This window comes from Rhamphochromis sp. 'chilingali', assembly GCF_963969265.1.
Source record: "Rhamphochromis sp. 'chilingali' genome assembly, chromosome: 14".
In the NCBI taxonomy this organism is placed as follows: domain Eukaryota; kingdom Metazoa; phylum Chordata; class Actinopteri; order Cichliformes; family Cichlidae; genus Rhamphochromis; species Rhamphochromis sp. 'chilingali'.
Window position 1 is genome coordinate 6,395,968 of NC_137941.1, and position 24,353 is coordinate 6,420,320.

General features: G+C 41.4%; 1 protein-coding gene across 10 annotated transcripts in view; it reads right to left on the bottom strand.

Moving 5' to 3' along the window:
* tns1b (tensin 1b) overlaps positions 1-24,353 on the bottom strand; it is a 195,444-nt gene that overhangs the window by 110,822 nt on the left and 60,269 nt on the right. For all 10 annotated transcript variants that reach the window (XM_080904045.1, XM_080904036.1, XM_080904042.1 and 7 more), the window contains exons 2-3: positions 22,999-23,113; positions 4,729-4,766 (exon numbers count right to left, since the gene is read on the bottom strand). In XM_080904045.1, coding sequence (XP_080760171.1) covers positions 4,729-4,766; positions 22,999-23,113 — 153 coding nt within the window. The remainder of the gene's footprint in view (positions 1-4,728; positions 4,767-22,998; positions 23,114-24,353) is intronic.

The window sequence follows — 24,353 nt, forward strand, 5'->3', positions numbered from 1 at the left end:
GCTTAATCAACGTAATCAACCTTAATTTGATGCAGTGTGAAAAAAAAAATGCACAGAAATAAATTATTTTTCAAGAAATATTAAATAGATTCAACATCTTTCTTCAACAAAATTGCAGACTGCACAGATGGTACCTTCCCAAAGGAAAAAGTACTATAGCTTACTAGGGTATATATATTAGACTTAATAGTCACTATATACAGTAATTGACTTCTATTCATTTTACATCAAATTAAAACTTTGGGTGTAAGATTCGGATAATTATTTATTTAAAGCTAGACATTTTAAATGAGAATAAGAAAGAAAAGTATGTCTTTGTGCCCCCTTTTCCCTGTTAATGCCCTATCGGCCCCCCTGGCTAAACTTTGCTAGATCCGCCCCTGCACAGTTACCAGCCGTCAGCTACGTAGAAAAAGATCCTCGAGTAGAAAGTAATATTAAATACATTCTAACAACAGCTGAGCAAGCTTAAACGTGCTGCTGTTGTTCAGCCGCTGGTTTCCTCTTTCTGGTGCAAAGTGGGCCAAAAACAAACAAGAGAGACGGACTCGCGACAGAAAAGCCGATCAGCTGATCGTTAAGCAGTTTCATGATTGAAGTAGCAGCGAGAAGAGGCAGTCGCTCCATATATCGTTTGTTAAGCTTAACGCAGGAATGCTTTACAAACATTCAGAGATGGACTTACACACTTGCTTTACTTCTCTCGGGGATAACTTTGTTGGAGATGAAATGCCGGGTTGCTAGCGAAGCTCCAAATGCTATCCAGACCACCGACAGGTCCCGCATGCCACAGCCGCTCTATCACGTGATGCATACTGCTCCGACGTGCTAACGTTCTGAGGTGAGTTACGGCGTGTTGCAAGTTTTGTGAGGTGCTTTCGTGATATTTAATGGATCGGATTACATTTTTTATTTTTTTCCGATATCCGATCCAGTAATTTAGGTCAGTATCGGACCGATACCGATACGTAATATCGGATCGGTCCATCTCTACTAGCAACCAACCATTAGTGACAAAATAATGCACAGTGAGCGAATCTCTTCCTGTATTTATATAGGATTTGCAGGTGGCTGCTCCTTCCCAAACCTGGGTCTGCTGGAGGTCTCTTCCTGTCAAAAGGGAGTTCTTCCTCACCACTTTTTTCCAAGTCCTTGATCAGAGGGGACCTTGGGGAAATGCCGGGCTTCTCTTTCTCTGTTTGTTGAGTTTATCTTACAATGTAAAGCACTTTGAGCAAACTGTTATTGTGAATTGGTGTTAAATAGGCAATGATAAGGCTACTGTCCTTATTAGCCTATTCTTATCATTTATGTTTTTAACCAACATCCTTCTTGGATTTGACCGCTATTTTTATTTTCCTCACATTTATTTAGGGTTACAGTTTGCTCTTGAGAGAAATCTGTTGCTCTAGACCTGTCCGTGCTTGTGGATGGCTATAAGGTATCAACACTACCTCTTTCACATCAATGTGTAATTTCCTGAGGAGCAAACACTGGGCAAACAAACCAATATTTTAATAACTACCTTGATTCAGGTAAATGAAGACTGACAGCCCTGAATTTGATCTTGATAACTCTAGTTGAGGTTAAATTCTTTCTAACTTCACAACTTCAATGTCACGTGTATTAAACCCCAGCAGAAAGTAGTCCTCCAGTTTGAGGTTTTACCTTTCCTCAGCGCTTTCACAGCAAGTTGGCACGAAAGTCCCAGAAATCCAGCCTCTCTGTTTTTGTAAGGAAGTATATATATATTATATATACAAAGGAGACTGTGCATAAAGAAGGGAGACTTGTAAATTAGCCTGAAAAATGGAAAGATACCATCACTTCATGCAAACATATTCATGTTCACTTTCAGGATCACCCTATGTGATGTTTTTGGCTCTTTCCTGTCATCACCCAGAAGCAAAATTTTACTGACAAGATTTAACACATTTTTCACATCCAGCTGTGAGTAAACAGGCATGAAGGTGGGGAGGCGTTTTGTGACCATTTGTTTGCTGCCCGGTTAAATATGGGCTGTATATTATTCTTATCTCCAGATGGAGATTTATAATTGTAACGTGTACTTACGAGAACTGTCCTACCTCTGAGTTATTTTCGAGCGCTCAGATTCCTAACATTTCAGATCATATATGGCTGACAGGTCGCAGAAAAGAGCTTTAGCTGGATTTTAAAATAAATAAGTCATAAAAATGTAGCCAGTGGTCTCGCAGGCCTGACTGAGTGCCGATAGTTATCATGCTTGACCCTGTCACGGTCACTCCCTTGTTTTTCATCTCAGGCTTTTTAGCAAATTGCTTCCTGCCAAAGCCTTGACATTTTTAGCTGAAATGTTTAGAAAAGGAAATGCTGCTGTGATTTTTGGAGATGGAAAGTTGCAGGTTTGTATATATAGACACTGGCAGTTTGCTAGGCTTCTCCAACAAATTTGACCTCTGGCTTCCTGAAATTCAAGCGTTATCATGTACTGTGTACTTCCATTCATCACACTTTAAAAATTGCACGATCTGCAGGGAAAACAAAGGAGAAAAAGACGTAATTTCTGCAGATTTCAGCGACACATTTCTTCTCGATAAGGTCCTTTCAAATTACTCTGGATCAAAGTACATATTATGAGGGAAGTCAGAAGCTCATCGCTAACCAACACCAATGCTTTACCAACATTAAAGTGAGAGATCTGGATCCACAGCAGAATTTCATGTTATTCTTTTTCCCTTTAGTAACATTGTGTTTTTTCCCCCGAAGCTCCAGCTCTCCACCAGGTTTCATGAAATTTAGGTTTACAGTAACCTTGCTGAAACCCTACCATCACCCCAGCTACCTACCTAGCTGTCAGTTAGACAGCTACCTGTAGATGCTAAAGATTGATTAATTTAATGATTGCTAACAGGCGCACACAACAGAATAAATGGAAAGCTGGACAGAGGGACTGGTGTCACTCACACGTTTGTAAAGTGTCATTTTGAAGCTTCAAGATTAGCAACTTGGATGTGTCGAATGAAGGGTGGATCTGACTTTGAAACCACATGCTAATGAGCATATTCTGGAAAATCTTCTTATAGAATAACCAGAATTTATAAAACTTAACGACCTGTTTAATATGACCTGAAAGTATTGCCTGACACCATGAAACAACAAAGAAAGGTCTGCTTCCCATAGACTTTGATATAACTGCAAGTCATTTTTAACCACAATACTCCCTACTGGCTATTAAACAGGATGCATTAAGACTCTTCTGTAATGCTTCACTTTTCAGACCCACACACTCCCACTCTATTCTCATCTACCATTATTAACCCAAGGTTAAGAGAGAATCACACAAAAGGTTTTTAACCTCCCCCTACAAGAGGCTCAGATCCTAACTGGACATATTTGTAGTAAATTGCTTCTTTAAGCCCACTAAAAAAGTCTAAGTCATTCATGAAGAGGTTTGAGTGCATGACAATTCATTGTCGGAATTAGAATCAGCTGTGAAATTGCCACATATTCCCATATGCACCCGTTTCCCCAACTTCATATCAGCCCAGAGTAAAACAGATTTTACACAGAAGCACTCTGAGCGCAAATAAATGTAGCACAACAACATGAGCTAAAAGACTAAATAACTTTCTTGAGCAAAGCAGTCTATTACTAATGACGGAGGAATAAGAGACATTAGATTGGACCGTCTGTAAACACGAGGAAGCTGTAGGAGTGGGAGAATTTTTCTCTGACGATCCTAAATTTATTATTATATTAATCAAAAAACTGATAAAGGTCACACATTCTTTCAAACAGCAGTAAGACTATTCCATAGAGGTCACTGGCTACATTATCTATTGGGTGATGGTGGATGTGTTATATTTTAAAGGTTGTTTAGAGCTGTGGAATTAAACCTGAACCCTTGCACCTGCTCTCTCACTAGCTTTGGTGAACTAAAACTTTAAACCATCCTAAGAAACTGGCACTCTCATTTGTAAAGGTTATAATATTGAAACGCAGTCACCAGTGAGACAGGAATCACACGCAGGTCTTATAATTTCAGCCATTTTGTTTAATAACGTTCCACTGGAGACCTCCCTCACATGGTTCACCAAACCCACCGCCTCTTATTCAGCGTGGCCCGCCTGCCCTGCGCCCCTGGCATTTCCTGTGTGTAAAACAGAGTGGGCAACGCTGGCAACTAGCACCCATTTCCAATAATGGATACCAGATGAAGGGTGTGTGTTTAGGTATGTGCTGTATGTGTGCAAATCCTGCCCTAAACCCTAAATGAATGCTGCACCTTTCTAATTATCCAGCACGAACTCCAGCTTCTCTTTTTTTTCCCTCCCATTTTCTTGCTCTTTGCTTTCGCACAACATTAATCGAGCTCCAGCTCCACCAAGAGGTCTTTTATTTTTAGAACACGGGGACGATCTCCAAGACGCAAGAGCTCATCCAACATAAACAGATTCTGGTACAAAGAGTACTTGTTTAGACATTCTTAAGATTCTTCTGCAGAACATAAACTCCCCCCAAACTCCACCTATCTCAACATCTGCATGTATATGTGCACATCTTAAAGAGTAGATGGCTCCAAATAAACAGAACATTCAGCCCTTCTCATGTTCCTTCATGTGGAAAGCAATATTCACTTGATGCATGAAGGTATTACTAAATATAACATTCAAATATCAGCAAACATGACATTGCCTTCCTTTATGGTTTTTTTTTTTATGTGTGCAAATTGTTTAGGACTCTTACCTTGACTTCACATTTCTTGTGGCATGCGATTCGGCACACTGGAAAAAGAGAAAAGGAGAGAAAAACCAATTAACTCCACAGATCATAAAAAGCTTTTGAACATTATGGAGAAATTCAGACTGCGTGTTGCATTATGAGTGATGACGCTGAGCAGCTGTCAAGAAGACATGAAAAAGCAAGAGGTATATTCAAATTCCACAATGTTTGTACTGTGGTCAAAGTCAAACAGCATCTGCTGTTAGCAGGCTGATACTGCCACAGCAGCTCACACTCCCAGCAAAGGCTTAGAATTCACTGCTGTGAAGGATAACACACAGTGAGAGATCTCATCTCTGTGTCATCGGTTAAATGAACTTTTTAAAGTGTAATCATCACCAGTGCGATGATCTTTTTACTGAAGCATCTCAAAATCTACAGATACACATCAAAACAAACTCAGCCGGACATAATAAAGAAACCACTGTGAGAGTTTGGGCTGCAGTACTCATCGTCTCCCAGACTAAACAGCTTTCAGTGCAATGAATGAGTCAGGATGTTTCAGCAGTCTGTGCATTTGTGCGACAGGCCACCCTCCAGTTATCGATTCCTACACTGACCACACGACTGTCACATGAAGTTAAAAGATCTGATTTATCTCGAGGTCTGCAGCTGGAAAATATTAGGTTACTCATTAGTCCCAAACAACAAATGATCAGTCTTGATGCATGCTCAATTATCCAGGAAAGGAAATCCCAAAAGTTTCCAGTGGGAGAGACGTTTCGTCACTCATCCAATGACTTCTTCAGTCCCAGCTTCAGTGGTGCTGGTTTCAGTTATTGTGCAAATGTACTGTTTATAAGGTTGGGGAAACCTGCAGTCAGCTGAACTGAAGAAGTCACCTGGATGAGTGACGAAACGTTTCTCCCACTGAAAACGCTACGTCCAGATTAACAGAATCAGCTTTTTGGAGTAATTAATCAGTTTTCCTGAATTTCTTGCTCCAGAATATTAATCTTAGGCACCGTTTTAAAGATCAGGGACAGATTTTCCTCCTGTTTTTGGAAACTTTCCACTTTTTGAACATTTTAATTCTCTCACCTTTTTTGCTACAATAAAAATCCACGTCTGTCTGCTTCATTCCAACCAGTACCCCAATTTTTCCTGGTTTACTCCTGGATTTTAAGACCACCTTCTAGAGATAAGCCTTGCTCTTTCTCCTAGGAACCTTCTGGGATTTTTTTTAAAGCCTCTCAAACTTTATTCAGAATACTGAATGAAACAGCCGTTATCTTTTGTGTCACACAAGAGCGTCGAAATCAGTCATATTTGTTATTTTTAGCAAGAAGTCATCTTTTCTAAACATTTTCTAAAACATGACTGATTGCATGAGATGTATTCAGGTGATATGAAAAAAAGAACCTCAGTTGCACTCTCTTCAAATAGCCACTGCACCAGTACAGTATATGGTTAAAGCAGATCTCGAAAATTTCATCAAAGATTAAAGAAGTTGTTTAACTATAGAATTTCTGCACAGTTTTCACAGCTCCCCTTCTGTCCTCAAGGCCTCTCTGTGGACTCCCACTGGGCCACCAATAAGGGTCAACAAGAGAGAGCAGCTGGACCAGCGGCTCATAAATTCTCAGCTTCCCTCGAAGGACAGAAAACCAAAACACGGCTCAGCGTGCCGAGGTGTAGGCTTTCCAAATAAAGGAGAAGGCTGTATGCTTTTACTGGAACGCTCTACGCCTTATGTAATGAGTTTTTCTTCCTGTCTCAAGCCACATTCTTCAAAGCAGTTGTAATATCTGTTGTGAATAGTTGTCAAGTCATTGATATGAAACTGGGAGGTGGCCAGTCCTGACATTGTGCGAGAGTCAGATTGTGTGTTTTGTATTATGTTATGGTGGCAGTGCAGTGTTTTCCTGAACCCTATACTTCCTCTACTCTTGCTTCCTAAACACTATGTTCTCTCTGATGTATACAGATTAATCATACAGGATATCCCTGAAACACTCCTTTAGTTCCACGTGGAGTTTTCTCTGCGTGACCCTCCTTCTTATAAGCTTCACTCTATGAATGTCAAGTCAATGTTCCACTGGGGCCAGCAGTTTAGTACATACAGACAACACAGAAAGACTTGATAAAATGCTAATTCTCCCAGGCTTGTGTGAAAGACATATCTTGACATTTCTTGGCCAAGTTCAACTAGTGAATGGTTTTGCACTTGCACAGGCTTAAACAAATCTGCAACATAAAAAGTAAAAAGACCAGAGGTGGAAGGTGAGACTGAGGGAAGAACCTGTTGGATGAAACCAGAAAAACCTCTCAAAGGAGGCAGCTAGTATTCGCAGCCTTGCCTTATTGGTTGTTACCCAGCGCTCATGACCACAGGTGAGGGTTGGAACATAGATCTGGTAGCTGGAAAAGCTTTGCCTTTTGTTTTATCCCACTTTTCACCATGACAGTCTGCTACAACGCCTTCATTCCTGAAGATGCTGCACCAACCCACTGGCCCAGCTCCTTTCCATCATCGTGAATAAAATCCCAAGATACTTGAACTCAGGGGCAGCTTCTCCCCCAACATATTGGGAGAAAACTACTGTTTTCAAGCAGATAAGCTTCTGGAAACTATGAATTTAAGGAGATAAACAAGACTTTGTTGGTGCAGTGGCGCCTATTGTGTACTATTCTTCACAGCTGACTTACTCTGGTTGCCAGAAAAGCTCAGACTGAGCATTTTTCTTTTAAACAAACACACTTAGTTTAGTTAGAAGTCATCTTTTAATTTCAATATAAAAATCTATTTCAAACGTGCATGAACAATATCTAATGTCGGTTCTAAAGCAGGTTACGCTAAAACAATGACATACCGCTAAATTTGCAGCAGGTATCTTTAATGTTGGATAAAAAAAGCAGGGGTGTGAACTCTTTTCCGCCAAGATAAGTTTGAGAACCAGTGCATTTAAGAAGGTTAATGCACACGTCTCTTTTTAAGAGTTAATTTGACTGAAACTTATTTGGTTATGAAATGGTTTTGATCAAACTGTCACACAATGTTTATTTTTAAAGACTGTTTTCTTGTTTAAATATCAAGTTTCCGATGTGTAAATTACACGTAAATACATGCAAATGATCTTCTATCTTATCCTGTGACACATGGTGCTCTTATTGGGACTGCTGTGGCCTCTCTGATGTCAGCAGTCATGGTGTGGCTGAGTGTGTGTGTTGGTCAGTTAGCTCAGTAGGAAAACATCTGGTCTCCAGAGTGCGATCTCATGAGTCTGAGTCTCCCTCATGGTGAATTACATGTTGATGTTTTATACACCCAAAAATGACATTTGTTTTTTGTTCGTTTTATTTTGTTCTCAAAAATGATCAATGAAAAAGAATATGAGAAGTTCAAGAAGGATACTGAGGAACATCGTCATGGCCGCCCGCACAGCTTTTCAGTAAATGTTCTGTCAGTGATTATTCAACATTGTTTTCAAGAATCTTATTTTTAAGACATGATGTGACACTACAGTTAAACATCAGACACTGACAGTAAAGCCAATGGTTATTTGCTGAGAGGCTCAAGTTATCAAGGCCAAGAACACCTGATGTTTTACCTTTAGTCTTAAATGCTTTAAAAGATGACAGCTGCCTTTGGTGCAGGCTTCTTCAGTTCTAAAACCTGATGGAGAGTCACAGTTTAGTGGAGGTGTCACCCTGGATATGGTCCTGAAAGATGATGAACCACCCTGTAATTATGTGAGTCATTAAAGGCCACACATCCAGGGGACAAACTCCCAAACACAATTCAATTTATATAGTGCCAAATCACGACAAGAGTTGCCTCAAGGTGCTTTACATTGTAAGGTAAAGACCCTACAATAATAGAGAGGAAACGGAGAAAACCCCAAAAATCATATACAAGCACTTGGGTGACAGTGAGAAGACAAAACTCCCTTTTAACAGGAAGAAACCTCTGGCAAAACGAGGCTCAGGGAGGGGCGGCCATCTACTGCGACTGGTTGTTGTGGTCGTGGCAGACCAAAGTGACTGAACAACTCTCAGGACCACCTAAAAACAGGCCAAAACCTGAGACTCTCCATCAGTTTTGGAACTGAAGAATCGTCGTGGATGAGAGCTGAAATGTCTTCATGAATCAAAAAGAAGTCCTATTGCCTTTAGCAATGAAAAATGGCCTGGATGCGGAGAAGCTACGCAAAACTCTTTACTTTTACTTTGATGCACTTTGAAGTCCTTAATTTTGCTCAAGGTCAGAGGTCATGTTCTCTGAGCAGCAACTGTAAGGATTAAGGTACAACCTACAAGGCTTTTCAGGAGACTTTAGTTTTTCTTTCACATCTAACCCTATATTCTTTGGAATGAGAGAAAAGTTAGGGGTTTAGGAGTGGGTACTTATCAGTTTTAAAATCTATCTAGGGTTAAATTAACATACGAGAACTTTATTAACATTATTTACATCAGGTGCACAACACAGTTCAATGTGAGCTGCAAGATGATAAATGTAAGATAAAATATGTGTTCACTGGTATTTCAGTGTGCAACAAGAGTATGTCTACAAACTGAAACCTGAGAAAGTGAGAAGCTTCCTTTTTAGATCCAAAAAGTGTACTTACATCATGCAGAGGCATTTAGTTTCTATTTAAGCGCTCGCTGGACTATATTTGCACACGTGGGGGGCTTTTTTGACTTCTTAATTAGAGGCCTTCAAATCTGGGAGGCACCATGAAATCCTACCGGGATGCACAGCGCATCCCAGAAAGTTCCCAGAGTGAAACTAGAAGGGTTTGTTTCTACAGCATGACTCACATAATCTGTCAGGGAGCACCGAGATCGACTCCAGACAAAAATAATGAAACACGTTCATTTAGATGACTGTCGATTCCCGCAAAGACTGTTTTCTTAACTCACGTGGGAGCTTGTAAACCTTCTGCTTGGCTTTTGTCATGTTTACTTTCATGATCAAAATTGCTATGAATCATTATTTTCTTATAATTTATTGTTTTTTCCATCTAAACCACAGCTAAATCCGCCATAACTGCCCGTACAATGATGTAAAACAGAGCAAAGTACTAAAATCTCAATTGCTGACACAATTTGCCCACAAAGCCCATTTAACAGAGGCTCTGCAGTTTTAAATCATGCTGTATAATCTCACCGATTTGTCATGGACTCTTAGATGTTCTTGTTCTCTGAGCAGGCTACACTGGCTTAAAAGTGCAGACTGACAATCGATTTTTGACTTTGGAAATAACAGAAACGTCTTCACAGTGAGGCCCGGCAGCTGGGTCGGAGCTTTCTGTCCAATCACGTAAGCTTCTTCATCAGCTTAAGTGTTTTTCAGCATCAGCCTTTTATGGTGACGTATAGCAGATGAGAATCCTCGATGTTCGGAAACGTGCATCTGTGTAATCTCATGACAAACGGGAATGCTCATAGGATAAGAAAGCTCATGTCCATATACAACTGGAGAGATCCATGATGGCTTCTAAATGGATCGGGCGCTCTTCCCAAAGCCACAGTAAGAAAGTAAGAAGAACAGTTTAACCAGTAAATATTTGATAAATAGCTTAAACAATGATTTAGCTAATTATTGGTGGAAAAACAATTCAGAGTGGACCTATTGTGTTTTTTGTTTTTTTAACTCTTAGACTCCACTAAAGTAGCTCTCCATGATTAACAGTCAAAGTAATCTTGATTTAACCTTCTCCTGGTCCTTACACTGACTCAAACAAGCTCTACTCCCTTTAAGGCCAAGCTTCACTCATTAGTATGACTAGCAAATGTGGTGCTGTTGGGATCTGCCCTTATATGGTCAATGTTGAGTCCTATACTACTGGTCTGACAAAGTTTGGAGCTAACTGGAGTCCCTTCTAGCTAAGCTGGGAAGGAAGTTGCTAGTCATAACTCACCTTCATCATTTAAAACTGATTTATTATCATCTAAAACTACACATTTTGTTTTTGAGCAGTTTTGCAGTATTTGCAGTTCAAAATAATCCTTTTCATTATATTGGACCGTGGTGCAGATGTTTTAGTCCCCTGAACACCTCCATTTAAACCAGCGTTCTCCTGATTAGAGCAGAAGGTTTGAACAACAGGTGCGAGTTCTGTGCCTATAGCAGAGGCTGTGTGCCTGACACGCTCATAACAGGGATATCCAATCACAATGACCACATAAAGAGCCAGGATTAGAAAAAGCTGTCAGAATCAAAGTCTTTAGAGCAGTGCGAAGCTTGAGCGTTAGGTCACAGGTGGCATCATTTAAAATTTTGACCATGTTTAATACTTGCATCCCGCACTGTAAGAGCATATATGTGACAGAAAATAAGAAAAGCACAGCAGGATCCCTTTAACGCTCTGTAGACTTGTGTTTCAGCGCTACACATGTGATGAGCTGTGACACAAGTCGCGTGGAATGTTCTCATATGTGTGGAAACCAAACACACTTTGCTCGATAAGCATAAAAGCCATGTGCTTGTCCATCAGGACGATGTCCAGCACCGTCCCCCGTAAACAACTCTCCTGGGCCACGTGGGAAGAAGTAAGACTTCCATATTGGGTGTGAAAGCGTGGAGCCCGGAGCGCTCAGGCTGGGCTTTACCTTGTTAGGAAGTCGGTGCTTTGGAGAATAAACAGAGCAGAAATGTTCCTGCTGGAGGGAGGAGAGGAGGGAGAGGAGGAAAGCAGCACAGTGATGAGGAGGGATGGAAGATGAGGAGAGAGAAGATACTGGAGAAAAAAGACATCTGTGCAGAGGATGAGTAATAGAGCGAGGGGGTGCAACAACTGCTCACATCAATCATTGAGAAGATGAGAGGACAGCAGGGATGGAAGTCGATCAAAATGAGGAGATGATGACGAGTGTGGAACGCCGGCTGCTATCTGAGTCTGGGTCTGTGGTATGCTTTACGACATCGGAGGGAGGGGGAGAGAAGGGTTATAAAGAGGCGGGTGATTTCCTTCCCCTGGTCCCTTGGAATGAGCGTACAGTCCCACAGGGCTGGGCTGGACCCCTTTACAACACAATCAGAGGGGCAGGGGTTGGAGAATTTCCTCTTCCTCCACCCTCCTCACTCTCACTCTCTCCATCCTTCCTTTTTTCATTTGCTTCCCATGCACAAACACGTGAGCACCAACACGTGTACATATGATGCGCTAACATACACTCTACATCACTCGTGTGTGTACACACACCAAATCCCTGAAATCACGATTCCTTAAATGTTTTTTTTCATCAGTTTTACACCTCTTTTTACACTGTAAGCGAAGCTACAAGATAAAACGTGAAGGTGGATGGATGGGTGGGTTTATTAAAGTAAAAACAAGAATGTCTTTGTCATGCTAAATGACACGCCACTTGCCCAAGTTTGAAACATTGTGGACTGGTAGGCATTTCCAGGTCCTATTTTAACCAAACATGAGTCACGAGCCATTCATCGTGAATCTCACTGCTTGGAGGTCAGTAAACAGCCTTGTGATGCATTAACACGGCCTTAACACACGGCCTGATCCCAACGTGTCAGGGGGACAAAAATAGCAGCACTGTGTGCAGGAAAGTCTCACAGTGTCAAGAAACTTTTGGGGACAAAATAATCATTTTGAAAGCTTCATGAAAAAAAAGAATCTTGGAATCTCAATTAGGTGTTTTGTATTTACATAAAATATTCATGAACAAACACACTTTTAAAGCTGCAGTGTTTAAAAAGAAAGGTCTCCCACAACATTACACCTTTTACTTTTTTATATCAGGTAAAATTTAAATTGCACCACTGCATCTTCTGTGGGGTTTGTCACTCTTTATACTCCCTTACTTCATGAAAGGAGAGTATCACAGAGACATAAATTCTGAAGCTTGAAAAGAGAGCCCAAAGTAGGCTCAGGAGATCGGGTTCCCCCTCAGACCGCTCAAACATAATTATGGATTTTTTAATTGTTTATTTCTTTGGCCAAAGACATTTAAATACACTCCCCCCACCACTCAAAAACCAAAACAAAAAAAAACCAAACATGTTTTCTGCCCCAGCTTCAACTCCATTTATAGGTTGTAAACACCAAGTGTGTTTGAATTGGCATCTCTGGGTGTTTTTACTTGAAAGAATGTCTACTCAGTGGTTAGAAACCCACACATGCGGTAATGTTTTTTTTCCCTGTAAACACTGAAGAGACGGGACTTTCAGTGTTTATGATGAAGATGTCTAGCAAATGCAGGTGGGATATATAACATTTAACCTGCTTAAAAATATATATTTTCCATGTAATTATGTGCAATATGTGGAGAAAAACTGCCGAATCTCGCTGTTAGTTTGAATTATTTTTTCCAAGCAATGTCATCCAAATAGCAATAAAATAGCAAAAGTAATAATACATGCTGTGTTGCATAATTAACTGCATTAAATAAACAGAATCATCCATAAGCCAACCACTCATTTGAATATTGTAGACAAAACAATTATCTTGTCACAAAAGTGACTCCACAGACGACAGCATTAAATCTTCTATTGTTCCAAACGCTTGAAAACCTGCAGTAAATTTCTTAATTTCATCACCTGATCCCTGTTGCGTGGTGCAAAGAATGCTATGAATGTGTCTACACATGCACTCTGCTTGCACCAACCTGCAGTGCACTTGCTGCATTTTCTGTGTACTGTAGCATTAATGTCAGTAATTATCGGCACCCAGCCACCTCGATCCATCTTTTGACTCACACAGGGTGTCATCATTTAGCCCACATGTTTTCCCGAGCTAAAATCCCTGCCTGTGCTGGGTTTCTGCGGGTAAAGCCCCACCTTCATTCAGCTGCTCAGCGTTTCTTAACTTGGGAGATCCCCACAAACATTGCAGGGGAGTTGGATAAATCCTGAGCAAGAGTTCCCATGGACTCAGATCTGTGTCATGAGTTTGCTTCTTCCTGACAAAACAGGACTTCTGTTTGTTTACTCTTGTGTCTGGTTGTGTGTGTTTCACTGTGAGTATTAGTCTGACTTTGTTTTGTTGAAACAGCTGTTTCCCTAAAACAATGTGCAGCTATGGAGAAAAAACACAGGAAAACACTCAGGATTTAAGTTTCTGTAGAAGAATTCTGGAATTTTACAGTCTGCAGCAGATGTAGTGTGAAACAAAGACCTCTGCTGCCACCTGGTGGTTGCTGAAGTCCCTGAATCTGCCATGTTTTTCAAAACGTTGAGGTTTTGTTTTTTGTTTTTTTAATGGGGGCTCATGATAAGGGAGGCGTCCAACTTTTTGTCGGACTGCACGGCGCTTTTATCAATTGTCTCACATTTTGATTGCCTCTGGTTTACAAAAGTGAACATCTGGTAAGAAATGTGTGCCTCAAAAAGTGACGTGCTGATCTGTGCATCCCTTCTGAAACCCCACAGATGAACACAAACTCTTTGCTCTTCAGTTTGTTGGGAGCTGGTTACCCTAATCATGACCCAAAGAGCCACAGTTTGTTGGAATTTTCTAAAGTGGTCCTGAGCAGCAGTGCTCCAGGCTTTCTGAAGCACTTTCAAAGGTTTTCTTGGACAATGGCAGCTTTTTCTCCAATTTTCAGTCCAGTTTTGCACCTGATTATTTTCAGAGGAATGATCCTTTGTTGGTTAAGACTTAGGTGCCAAATTTATGCCTGACTGATTCCTAAGTCGAGGGATGAACCACTGTTATGGTTACACATAACAGACAAGTTAGAAATGAATCAATTTTAAATTGCATCTTAAGGCTTTGTTAGTAGTCCTGGTCGCGGAACACTGGACCAGCTCTTTATCCTCTCCAGGATACTTGAGGGTGCATGGGAGTTTGCCCAACCAGTCTACATGTGTTTTGTGGACTTGGAGAAGGCATTCGACCGTGTCCTCGGGGTGTCCTGTGGGAGGTGTTGCGGGAGTATGGGGTGTCTGGCCCATTGCTACGGGCCATTCGATCCCTATACAACCGTTGTAAGAGCTTGGTTCGCATTGCCAGCAATAAGTCGGACTCGTTCCCGGTGGGTGATGGGCTCCGCCAGGGCTGCCCTTTGTCTCCGGTTCTGTTCATAATTTTTATGGACAGGATTTCTAGGCGCAGCCAAGCGGCGGAGGGCTTTCGCTTTGGTGGTCTCAGAATCTCATCTCTGATTTTTGCGGATGATGTGGTTCTGTTGGCTTCATCGGGTGAGGGCCTCCAGCTCGCACTGGAACGGTTCGCAGCCGAGTGTGAAGCAGCAGGAATTAGGATCAGCACCTCCAAATCTGAGGCCATGGTTCTCAGCTGGAAAAGGGTGGAGTGCCCACTCCGAGTCGGGGATGAGTTCCTGCCCCAAGTGGAGGAGTTCAAGTATCTCGGGGTCTTGTTCGCGAGTGATGGGAGAAGGGAGCCGGAGATCGACAGATGGATTGGGGCTGCAGCTGCAGTAATGCAGACGCTGCACCGGTCCGTCGTGGTGAAGAGGGAGCTGAGTGTAAAAGCGAAGCTCTCAATTTACCGGTCGATCTACGTCCCTACCCTCACCTATGGCCACGAGCTGTGGGTAGTGACCGAAAGAACGAGATCACGGAGACAAGCGGCAGAAATGAGCTTCCTCCGAAGGGTGGCTGGCCTCTCCCTTAGAGATGGGGTGAGAAGTTCGGCTATCCCGGAGGGGCTCAGAGTAGAGCAGCTGCTGCTCCACATCGAAAGGAGCCAGCTGAGGTGGTTCGGGCATCTGACAAGGATGCCCCCTGGGCGCCTCCTGGGTGATGTATTCCAGGCATGTCCCACCGGGAGGAGGCCCCGGGGCAGACCCAGGACACGCTGGAGAGATTATATCTCTTGGCTGGCCTGGGAACGCCTTGGTATTCCTCCGGATAAGCTGGAGGAGGTGGCTGGGGAGAGGGAGGTCTGGGCCTCTTTGCTTAGGCTGCTGCCCCCACGACCCGGCCTCGGATAAAGCGGATGAAGATGGATGGATGGATGGCTCTGTTAGTAGCAGCCTGTCACAAAACACATGACATGTTCACATTTCTTTCTACAAAGCTGAAAACTCTCATATCTCAGTATGGTGTGGAGTGTGGGAGACCTAAAAAATAAATAAATAAATAAATTAAAAAAAAAAACTATCTACAGCAAATGAACAGTATCTGAAAGTCATGTTCTTAAGAAAGAGTATAAAGAAGAGGAAAAAAATCCAGGAAAGACACGACACAGGACCTGAAAGAGTCTTCTGGATCTTCAGTTGATCCATTTGATGTTCACTGAAGCTTCATCAGAAGTGTCTCAGTGAAAGGACGGCTGTGAAGAAGCCACTGTTAAGCTAAGTTCACTTCATTAAGCTAAAAGAAATGGGGAGAAAAGGGTGGGGTATGCCAAATTACGCATTAGTGGCAACAGGTCTGGTCTGTCGGAGTGATGTGTCCAAATTTGAAATTTGCGGTTAAAATTGTGGAATCATCATTCGTCAACACTGATAAAATTGTGAACATCACACCATCAGATTTTGATCCACCATGCAATACCATCTGGAAAGCATCTGATTGGCAACAGCTTCATTTTTCAGCACAGCAATGACCCCAAACACGCTGCCAGTGCAGTAAAAGCACACCTGGATAGAAAAAAAAAGCACACACTGGAACACTATCAGTCAACATTATTGAAGCAGCTTGAGATCATCTTGACAGAGAACAGAACAAAAACGCAGAAACATCCAAAGAAGAGCTTTGAATGTCTTTCAAGAAGTCTGAAGAACTATTCCTGAAGACTATTTGAAATTACAATAAGATGCCTCAAAGGGTTCAGGCTGTGCTGAAAAATCAAGGTCCTCATACTAAATATTGACTTTCAAGCTTGTTAGAATTGTCTAAACCCTGTTTTTGCCTTAACACGTAATATAAGGAAATAACGGGCATCTGAAGACTTTAGAGCAGTAGTGTAAATAATGAAAAGTGTATCACGTATCACGTTCTATTCAGTTAAATTTAAAACAGCATAAACTCATCAGGGATTCTTTTACCTCTTTTTACAGCCAGGCTTGCCCCCTGCTGGCTAACATAAAGAATGTCAGTATGTCAGGGACAGATTACATTCAACTGAACAGCATCAGATACGGTTGTAATGTTTCCATCAATCCAGCTGGTGGCTCCCTGACTGCATGAACTGATTTGTAGAGTTCACCGGGGACTGGTTTGTTTCCTCGTCTATTTGAACAACAAGCAATGTGCGCAGATTTCTTAGAACTGACAAGAAGCTAATCAGAGAGCAGGTGTGAGTGTTACAGAGTGTGAAGGTTTCAGAAGAAGAAACTAAATCTGTACAAAATCAACCCCGTTGTTTCTGACAGCGCAGAGAGCCCATGTGCCTGATCACTGCTCACTGAAAATCATTGTCCCATCAGTTTAGCAGATTAGTATAACGACATCTGACAGGGAGACGGTTACTTTCCATCATCTTCATCAATCTGCTCTCCTCGTTAAGCCAATGACTTCTGTCAAAGCACGGCATCACAGCTTCGTACGGTTTGTATGCGTGCGTACATTTGATGTGAACTTGGGCACTTGCTGCACAAATTGAAGTAAGATCTTACTCTGCTGGCGAGTAATGAGCCCATTTTGACACGATGCTGTAACACATGTTTTCACAGCCTAAGAATTTCTTAGCATCAGTGTACAGCTCCACGTGCAGGCAGTTCTAGTTGTGCGTGCATGTGCGCATGTTTGCTTGATGTGTGATAAGTGTGCATACTTGATGTGTGAGACGTGTGTGCATGTGTTTACCTTCACTGGGGTTTGCTACATACCAGCTGTGTGAGCTAAGCGGAGCAACGATAACCTTCACTCTTTGTAACAAACACACACACGCACCTGCTATAGTAGATTTTCTCTGGTCTGTGGAGAGGACCCGTGTGCGGTCACAAAGGAGTCGCAGAGCTAGACTCTTTGCAGAAAAGTGCTTCTTATCAAACCTCCACCATTTTCTAAAAAATATTTTGGAGCTGCAGAAGTTTTATTAACTGCCTATGACTCTTCTGCCAAATTCTCAGTTGGATTTTACCTTTTAAGGGCACAATAGCAGCTCTAATGTACTACACACGAACATCTCTGTGAAAGAATATAAAAGCCAGTTCCTGCCTGCAGGCCCACCAAAACAGACGGCTTTTTTTTTTTCTTTTGTTTTGTTTTTTTAACTGGAAAATTTCGGCCCTGACCTGCGTCAACATGCTATTGTCGAAGTAACTAACACCTTGTGCTCCTGCCATTACGCGACCATGTGACTGGAGAGTGTTGGTAAACAAGAGCAGAAACAGGGAGGGAGGTACTGCAGGGCGATGGGAGTGGAGGTTTTGTTCTGAACAACCATTTAACACATGTTGGGTAATCGGCTTATTCACGATCTGGAAGAGAGTCCGATGAGAACACCGAAAACAATCCTCATGTCTGTTTGGTTACATGTGCAGAAACACGGGAAGCAGGGAGGAAGCAGGTGGCCCGCCTCCATCGAAATGCAGCAAAATGTGCACAATCAGCACCTAAAGCTCATTACCGTTTGCCCAAAAACCTCTTTACACTGAAGCGGTGTTATGAGACACACTGACACTTACATTTGTCTATTTTGTGTCCACAAGGTCTCCAGCTGACTACCTTTGTTCAGATTTCAGCAGTATGCTCATCAATTCTGATTGTCTTTTGATCCTTTGACCTTCAGATTTGTTTAGCAAAGCGCACGAGATGTTTTTAGAACTAAAAACACATGTGCAGGTTTTTAAGCTGCTGACATTAGAAGGACAAAGTCATTTGTGGTTTGGGTGCAGCACAATAAGACTGCTGGACCGCCACGTCCTGCATTAGCAACATGCTTTTCCTGTTAGGTGCTCGTCAGTGCTGCATAAGGACAAAATTAAACATTTTCATTAGATATGGTGGTTGTTTAGACTTTTACTGCCACAAGACGCATTTTAAAACTACGTGGGAACGATTTACAGAATGGTGTGCTCTGTTTTTGCACAAAAAGGAATGAGATCACAGATACAAGTGGCAGAAATGAGCTTCCTCCAAACAGTGTCTGTGTTCAGGAGAATCATAGCTAGGTATTCTCTTTATTGCTGTTGGGCAGACGACATAGAGGGTGCGTGGACTACCAGATTAAAGGACAGCTTTTATTGTCAAGCTATCAGACTCCTCAAAAGCAACACCTGACACTTCCAATGGATAGATGGAAATTTTATGTGCTGTACGTTTTCTGAACGAGACAATCATGCTTCCAATAAAGGTCATTTAAAAAAGAAACCATAGGTTATAACAGCAGCTTTGTTTTCTGTAGCAGCTCAGTCTCACTTTTTATCATCTTTAAACCTGATACTGTCCCACTGTATTATGTCTATGAAGGTTCTCAGTCATCCAGGTCAATATAGTCTAAGGAGCTTGGATGGATGGATGGATGGATGGATGGATGGATGGATGGATGGATGGATGGATGGATGGATGGATGGATGGATGGAAGAAAGAAAGAAAGAAAGAAATCAAGAAATCAAGAAATCAAGAAAGAAAGAAAGAAAGAAAGAAAGAAAGAAATCAAGAAATCAAGAAATCAAGAAAGAAATCAAGAAAGAAATCAAGAAATCAAGAAAGAAATCAAGAAAGAAATCAAGAAAGAAATCTTTTCACACAAGCGTCTGAAGACGTTTCACCTCTCATCTGAGAAGCGCCTTCAATTCTAAGGTCAAATGTAGGGAATCGCAGATTTAAGCCCTACAGCAAATGCATACCTTGAAACTAAGCTTACCCTAATGAAATCAACAGATTATGTATTTAGATTTTACACAATGAGAATACACTTTTCAAGTGTTTCCAAAGCCCGAGCTCTTAGCTCTCTTAAAATCAGCTGACTGCTTCGTTAAGTCTAAATACTTTAAATGTATCTGGGTACCATATTCTGCATCCTTGTCTCGTTGCTTCTAGTTTTGGCAAAATGGGAATTTAATGAATCATATGACATGGAGACAAACGAAGGAAGAGAAAAACAGAGACTGCTAGACGTCTGCTGTCTGAGCAGACAGCTGTCTCCTGTTCACTTTGTGTTGTCATCGTAAATCTGTCTCACACACACACACACACACACACACACACACACACACACACACACACACACACACACACACACACACACACACACACGACCAAAGCCAGATACAAGTAGGGGAAGAGAATTATACTGAGGTAAATTAAATCAAAATAGAGTCCAGTGAAGCCTTGCCATGATGGTTTAGTCCTCTAATAAATCATATCTTACAGGCGGTGGTCCCAGGTGCTGTCCTGTGTCAGTTTATGAGAACACTTAAGGGCTGTCTCCACACACAAGTGTATGCTGTTTAACCAAAACAGACTGACAGCAGCAGTGAGTGTGCGTCACATAGAAATACATCTTTTTGGGGAATGATTTATCATTTGCTGATCACTGCAAAGTGCACCAATGGAGATCTTTGTGGCATTTTAATGGAATTATTTGGCTAATAACAAGGTTTGCTACAGGAGACGGTTCATTCAAGAAGGCTTCTACATCAGGTTTTTTTTTTTTTTTTGAGTATTTTACTTGTCTGTCAATTAGCACTTATTAGCAATAATCTATGTATATTGCCCATACACATGTAGTTTGCCTACTAAGATTTGTAGAATTAGCTAACTTAGCCTTCCACCCTCTCATCCAACAGCAGTGTTCAGGCTTGTAAATGTAGCCCAGAAACATTTTTTTGAACAGTACGTGTTGTTATTGTTGCGTAAGCAGCAGATGCAAGTTTGCTCCTGTGAAATACAGCATCCTATGCAGAACATGAAGGCTAATGTGAAGATTTAATTACATAAATTATCCCACCAAACACATTCAGAACACCTGGAAGCACAAGTTAGATCAGAGGATAAAGCAGGTGTTGAAGTTCAATTATTTTCTAAGCCTTTTATGATCCCGGAGGAGAAGACTTTACTGTGCCAGCATAATCTGCTCCTGCATCATTTTGCTTTATACTTGCAGTAGACACAGTCACCTAAAGACCTGCTCTAGTATCGCAACTGAGGAAAAGATTGTGCTCTTCTTCTGCTCTATTTGTTATGTAATAGGAGATATAACCACACCTTATATAACCGCACCTCCTGAGCTTTTGGCACTTTTTTAACATGAGCATTGCACAATAATATGTCAGACTGCCTTTGAGGAGCTGATAAGATACCAAAAAACAAGTAATGTTCATGTTTTTCTAAGCTACATCAACCAATCCTGTGTCAGTTTTGGGAAGATGCAAACTAAATATCCCCCCCACTGTGTGCCAACCCACACATCCAGCCTTTTCCACATGGATTCATTTGACGTTATCGGAGTGAAAACAGGCATTTCCACAACAGCACGATGTGCCAAGCAGGCCGAGGTCATACATGCTTCCGTTTTTGTTTTTGTCCTGCTCTGCACACTGGACCGAAAAGATTTACTGCGTCGAAATGGTCAGAAAACGGTGACCACATTAACGTCGGTTACTCCGTCTCAGCTTCTTTCCTGCGATTGTTTGACGTTTTATGTTATAAGCCTATCGCAGTAGTTTCAGGTTTAAAAAAAAACTGTAAAAACATAAAAATAATCTCAGAAGGGTCCTGGCTATGTTAGTATATCCATTTAACACAGAGACACCCTGCAGTGTATATTTTTAAATGAGAAAACATGCCTCCATCTTTATTCTATTAATAATGACTGCACCAATGGAACGATGCGAATCAATCAGCCGTCAGTCAACCACATTGTCTCTTCAGTAAACACCATTAAGGAAATTGAGAAGCTGTTAACCTTTAACCCTCCTGGAGCTTCTTCTGCCGTCCTCTGTCACTTAACTGACTAAATCCCGACACAAAGGCGACCCCAAGTAACCTTGGATGACCTCTCATTTAGACCACTGACGGATGTGTAACAGATATTGCCTTCAATGTTTTCCTGACTGCAGCAGTTAATATTACCATCCCTGTGTGCCTGTTAACTCTAGCTCGGGGAGATTTAAGTGATCAAACAGAGTTTAGATTAGGAGTCTAACGAAAGTGTTTTGCAGCCTGTTTCCAAAAAACATAATGCAATCATTTGTAAATCATTTTAATGCTATAGTTTAATGAAAAAATGCATGCAAGTAGCAAAAATGTATGCTCATTTTCTATTTGAAAATTAAAAACCTGAAACGGTAAAGAATTTAGGGACGAGTCTGAAAGCCAGCGCTGAGTGGACTCAGGTGGTATTTTATTAAAAACAGACGTATTTCTAAAGTGGAAATCACCACAAGGACTCAGCAACACCTCTGGAACCCATCATCAGTGAACACAGTTTGCTGCTGAATTCTAATTAAAACTGTCTGGATTGATAATTTGCGTAAATTCTTATTAGTGCCTGAAGCTAAGTGACCTATTCCAACTGTTGTGAAGAAGTACATGTATAACATGTGCTGGTGGGGGCTTTGTAAGGTGTGTATTACACATTGTAAATGGGTGTATTTTAACCATAACTCAGTAGCTTTTGCTCAAAACCGTAACAAACAAGTGAAAGCAAAAACTTTCCAAGGAGTTTCCCCCCAAAGTCAGGTGTGTTTATGCCTCTGTAGTCGTGCCTGCCTGCTCCGAATATGACACTTCTTGGGACCTAAAAGTGGAAATGCTCCTTCAGGTGTTCGTCGTATATGTAGTTTCAGAAATGGTAACATGGTTCAGACTGTAGAAGCAGGGAACCAACTCAACTGTTTAGTATGAGGACTTCTGGACAAAATGCACACTAGTATAGATAACAAGATCTGCTTTCTTGTCTGAAAATCGAAGTATGTAAGTCTGACCAATCAAAGTGAGCTGAACATATTTTTGTTCGTCAACTCTCCCAGAAATGGTAGGTCAGACTGTATATGAACCTTGGACCCTGAAAATATTATCTTAACCACAAAAAAGGAGGATTAAGATAAGATCCTTTTAACTACAAAACAATGCTTGGCTCGGCTCACATAGGCAACAAACTGAAACTCTTTGAAATGCTTTCTAGCTAAGTGGTAATGAGTGCAAATATTAGACAATTTTTACAATTTTATTGTTTTGTTTTTATTGCTTTAACATTATTATTGTGTCTAAAATAGGTCTCTTTTAAATGAGACTGAGTCTCAATGGGATTACCTGTATAAATAAAGGTTAAATTAAAAAAAAGAAAGATACTAAAGGTAGGCTCATCAACAAAAAACGTTAACAGAGCATAACTCTGCTTGAATTCTGTCATCATCACGAGGAGAGCTGCTGGGGTGAGTCCTGATGTGGGTGCTTCAGGACAGGTGACTGACCTCGGCAGATGAATCCGTCTTGGATGATGGTTTGTTTGCAGACGCTGCAGTGCTTTGCCTTCTTGAAAGTCTTCACCCGGAACGTGTGGGAATGAAGAGCCTCCAACTCCTCTGGCTGCAGTCAGGAAAACAACAACAAAAGACAAAAGAGGAGGAATGTTAGTTTAAAAAAAATGTTGCAAGCTTCACTGAGTCCAGGTGGCGTGAGTCATTGAGCGGTATTTTTATGGCCAGAAGATCATTCAAAACACAAATGAAATCATTTTATAAGCTAGACAATACTGAATCTATAAAGTCAAACTGTAAATCATATATCAACCCTTACATTCATCTCAGGAGCAACCCCTCCTCCAGAGGCAAATCATTACAACTAAGTTATTTGTGCTTAAAAACTTTGCTTCAAAGTCCTCTAAAGTCCTCCCAGGAAGTAAAGCTGTGGGGGTTTAAGCTGTCAGAAGCAAACAAAAAACAAAAACACTGTCTTATCTCCTGTTTTTCTTTCTTTCAACCACCTCCTACTCCTTTCTCCTCCTTTCTCCATGCACGTGTAGGATTTTTTCATGCATCTAAGTGCCTCAACTCTACATACCTTCAGTACTGGGATGAAAGAGAAAATGGATGTGTTTTCAACACAGGAAGTGCCCGTTAGCATGGCGTTCAGCCATGAGGCTTCCATTAAGAGTGTGTGTCTGTGTGTGTGTGTGTGTGTGTGCGTGCACATGCCGGACAGGACTAAGTGACCATGTGGTTGGCATATTGGGGGACTTCTTGTACAGGAATTCTCAAACTAGAAGACCACAGAGACATATTGAGCATGTTAGAAGGAAACTCAAGTAGTTCCCTCTCTGAAAGAGCTGCCAGACCACCAACCATCACAACCTTAAAACCACTAATGCCCCCCTCCGTTTTTATTCTTCTCAGTCCAAACAGAAATCTTGTTGGAAGGCAGCGGAGTGAGAAATGACAGCACAGGAATAACGCTTCAATTATAAATCAAACTAAGTATCTGTTGGACTAAGTGTGTAGTCTGTTCCCATTTAACTGCTCTACAGTAAAGCTAACTGGTCATCAAAGTGCTACACTCCCTGTAACAACAATAGCTGTAATTTCTTTGCACTGTTAGATATGTAATTCCAGAGAGGTTTGGATTTACATGGTTTGGTTTTTAACAGTCTTTTCTAGATTTGTTCTGGTCTGTTTTGTACAACTAATAGGCAACATCAAAGGCATCATCGGAATTGTATGATTAAGCTTTCTTGGAACTTGATTTATATTAGTGATTTGCACTGTCTGAGCCTGGATTTCCTGTCATCTGGGAAGCAGTTAAAACACAAGCAGGTAATATTTCAGGTTAC